This window comes from Enhydra lutris, unplaced genomic scaffold (genome assembly GCF_002288905.1).
Source record: "Enhydra lutris kenyoni isolate GAN:26980312 unplaced genomic scaffold, ASM228890v2 scaffoldscaffold22, whole genome shotgun sequence".
NCBI classification, from domain to species: domain Eukaryota; kingdom Metazoa; phylum Chordata; class Mammalia; order Carnivora; family Mustelidae; genus Enhydra; species Enhydra lutris.
This window is the reverse complement of record NW_019154106.1, coordinates 12,490,218-12,492,868: the sequence shown is the minus strand read 5'-3', so window position 1 is coordinate 12,492,868 and position 2,651 is coordinate 12,490,218. Positions and strand designations below refer to the sequence as shown.

Here is a 2,651-nt window from a genome sequence, read left to right as displayed (position 1 = left end):
TTGCTCCTCAAGAGGAGGCTTCAAGGATAATGATGTTGCTTCAGAGGAAATGTAGACTTTTAATTTGTGGCTAAGTGAACAGTAGCCTACGGTATTCCTGTCCAGTTTTCATTTCAAAGAACTTTAAAAAAATGAAAATGAACTGTAGCAAAACAATGTGTTAGGAACAGAATTCATGAAACTCCAAATGTAAATCTGGCATTTGTATATAAGAGTTTTAATTTGTCACATGCTCAAGGACGTCTTTTAGTTCCCCCTAAAACTTTAAAGAGCTTCAGCTGTTCCTTTGCTACTGATGGCCTTTTTCAGGGCACCTTTGACATCCTTGTTCCTAAGGGTATAAATCAGCGGGTTGAGGAGGGGAGTAATGAAGGTGTAGACCAGGGCAAACTGGCGGTCCTCGTCCACCGAGGAGCTAGACTGGGGACGCAGGTAGACCAAGGCACAGAAGCCATACTGCAGTAGGACAACGGTGAGGTGCGAGGAGCAGGTGGAGAAGGCCCGGTGGCAGCCCTTGGCGGAGCGGATGCGCAGGATGGCCGAGGCGATGAACACGTAGGAGACACAGATAAGCAGGAAAGGGACGGTCAGCACCAGGATGCCCACCACGTAGAGGACGGCCTGGTGCACGCGGGTGTCAGCGCAGGCCAGACGCAGGACTGGGGGCACGTCGCAGAGGAAGTGGTTGATTTCCCGGCGGTGTCCGCAGAAGGGCAGCGTGAAGATTAAGGCTGTGAGCTGCAGGGAGAGGAGAAGGGCCAGGCCCACGGCGCACACCACCATCTGGACGCAGAGCCTCTGGGTCATGATGAGGGTGTAGTGCAGTGGGTGGCAGATGGCCACATAGCGATCATATGACATGATCGCCAAAAGAAAACAGTCAGCACCGCCGAGGGTGAGAAAAAGGAACATTTGCGCCCCACAGCCAGCCAGTGGAATGGGCTTCTGGGCCCCCCAAATGTTGGAAAGCATCAGAGGCACCACCACCGATGTATAGCAGATTTCTAGGAAAGACAGGTTGTACAAGAAGAAGTACATCGGGGTACGGAGCGAGCTGTGTGTGCACACCACCCAGATGATGGCTGTGTTGCCGCAGAGGATCAGCAAGTAAAGGAGGAGGAAGAGGAGGAAGAGGAGGACCTGGAATTCAGGGATGGTGGTGAACACGCGGAACACGAACTCAGTGGGGCCGGACTGGTTGAGGACGGGGCTCCTAGCAAACATGTCTCCTGCAAAGGACAGCAGAAAGTGCTGAATCTTCCTTTGCCCAGCTGCTTTATTGCCTGACTAAAATAAAGGATGGCAAGTTTTGTTTAGTGCAAAAATAATAACTCAGTTACTCAAATAATCTTGTTTGTTAAAAAATTAAAATAAAAATTAAGTGTTGGGTATTTGGTGATGTAGAAGTCATGAGAAGTAAAAGATAGTAAAACACTGTTGTGTCTAAATAATTATTTCAAATATTGTTTTATAAAGAATGGGAGTTTCAGATCTAATTCTCCCCCCCCCCCACAGGGGATGGATTTTCTTTCTTTCTTTCTTTCTTTCTTTCTTTCTTTCTTTCTTTCTTTCCTTCTTTCTTTTTCTTTCTTTCCTTCTTTCTTTCTTTCCTTCTTTCTTTCTTTCTTTCTTTCTTTCAAGATTTTATTTATTTATTTGACAGACAGAGATCACAAGTAGGCAGAGAGACAGGCAGAGAGAGAAGGAAACGGGCTCCCTGCTGAGCAGAGAGCCCAATACGGGTCTGGATCCCAGGAACCCTGGGATCATGACCTGAGCTGAAGGCAGAGGCTTTAACCCACTGAGCCACCCAGGTGCCCCTCAGATCTAATTCTTAAGGAGTTCATTATGAAAAATAAGTTTTACTAGTAATCCAGATCTAAAAACCTCTTGACTGATATAAAAATATAAGAAATGGGTAAGAGAAAGGAGAGAGAGAAGTAAAACTGTGCCAATATTCTCAAACCATATAAAGAGTAACTCAGTATAAATTACATTATTACTTAGATGTAGATGATTAGAGAAAAGTTAATTCTTTATATATTCTTTAACAATTTAATATTAGTCATCTTAATAACAATCACAAAAGAATGTATTTTTCCATGTAGATGTAATATAAACATATAAACATTATATATATAAACATATATAAACATACAAAATATATCTTTCCCTAAAATTAAAGAGAAAAATGAGAAAAGGAAGCTATCATTCAAAAGAAAAAGAAGGGGGCACCTAGGTGGCTCAGTGCGTTAAGCCTCTGCCTTCGGCTCAAGTCATGGTCTCAGAGTTCTGGGATTGAGCTCCACATGGGCTCTCTGCTCAGCAGGGAGCCTGCTTCCCCCTCTCTCTCTGCCTGCCTCTCTGCCTACTTGTGATCTCTCTCTCTCTGTCAAATAAAATAAATAAATAAATAAATAAAATTTTACAGGAAAGAAGAAAAAGAAAAAGAAGAACAAAATGGATGCAGAATTCCATAGAACAAAAATCTTTTAAAAACTTGGAAAACAGTGTGGAGATTCCTCAAGAAATTAAAAATAGAGCTTCCCTATGATCCTGCAATTGCACTACTGGGTATTTACCCCAAAGATACAGATGTAGTGAAAAGAAGGGCCATCTGTACCCCAATGTTTATAGCAGCAATGGCCATG

General features: G+C 43.4%; 1 protein-coding gene across 1 annotated transcript; it reads right to left on the bottom strand.

Annotated features, from left to right (window-relative positions):
• Positions 1–264: 264 nt before the first annotated feature.
• LOC111149535 (olfactory receptor 10Q1-like) lies at positions 265–1,224 on the bottom strand. The gene has a single exon (XM_022506628.1). It carries the CDS (start codon positions 1,222–1,224, stop codon positions 265–267), a length of 960 nt encoding a protein of 319 aa, XP_022362336.1.
• Positions 1,225–2,651: the final 1,427 nt, after the last annotated feature.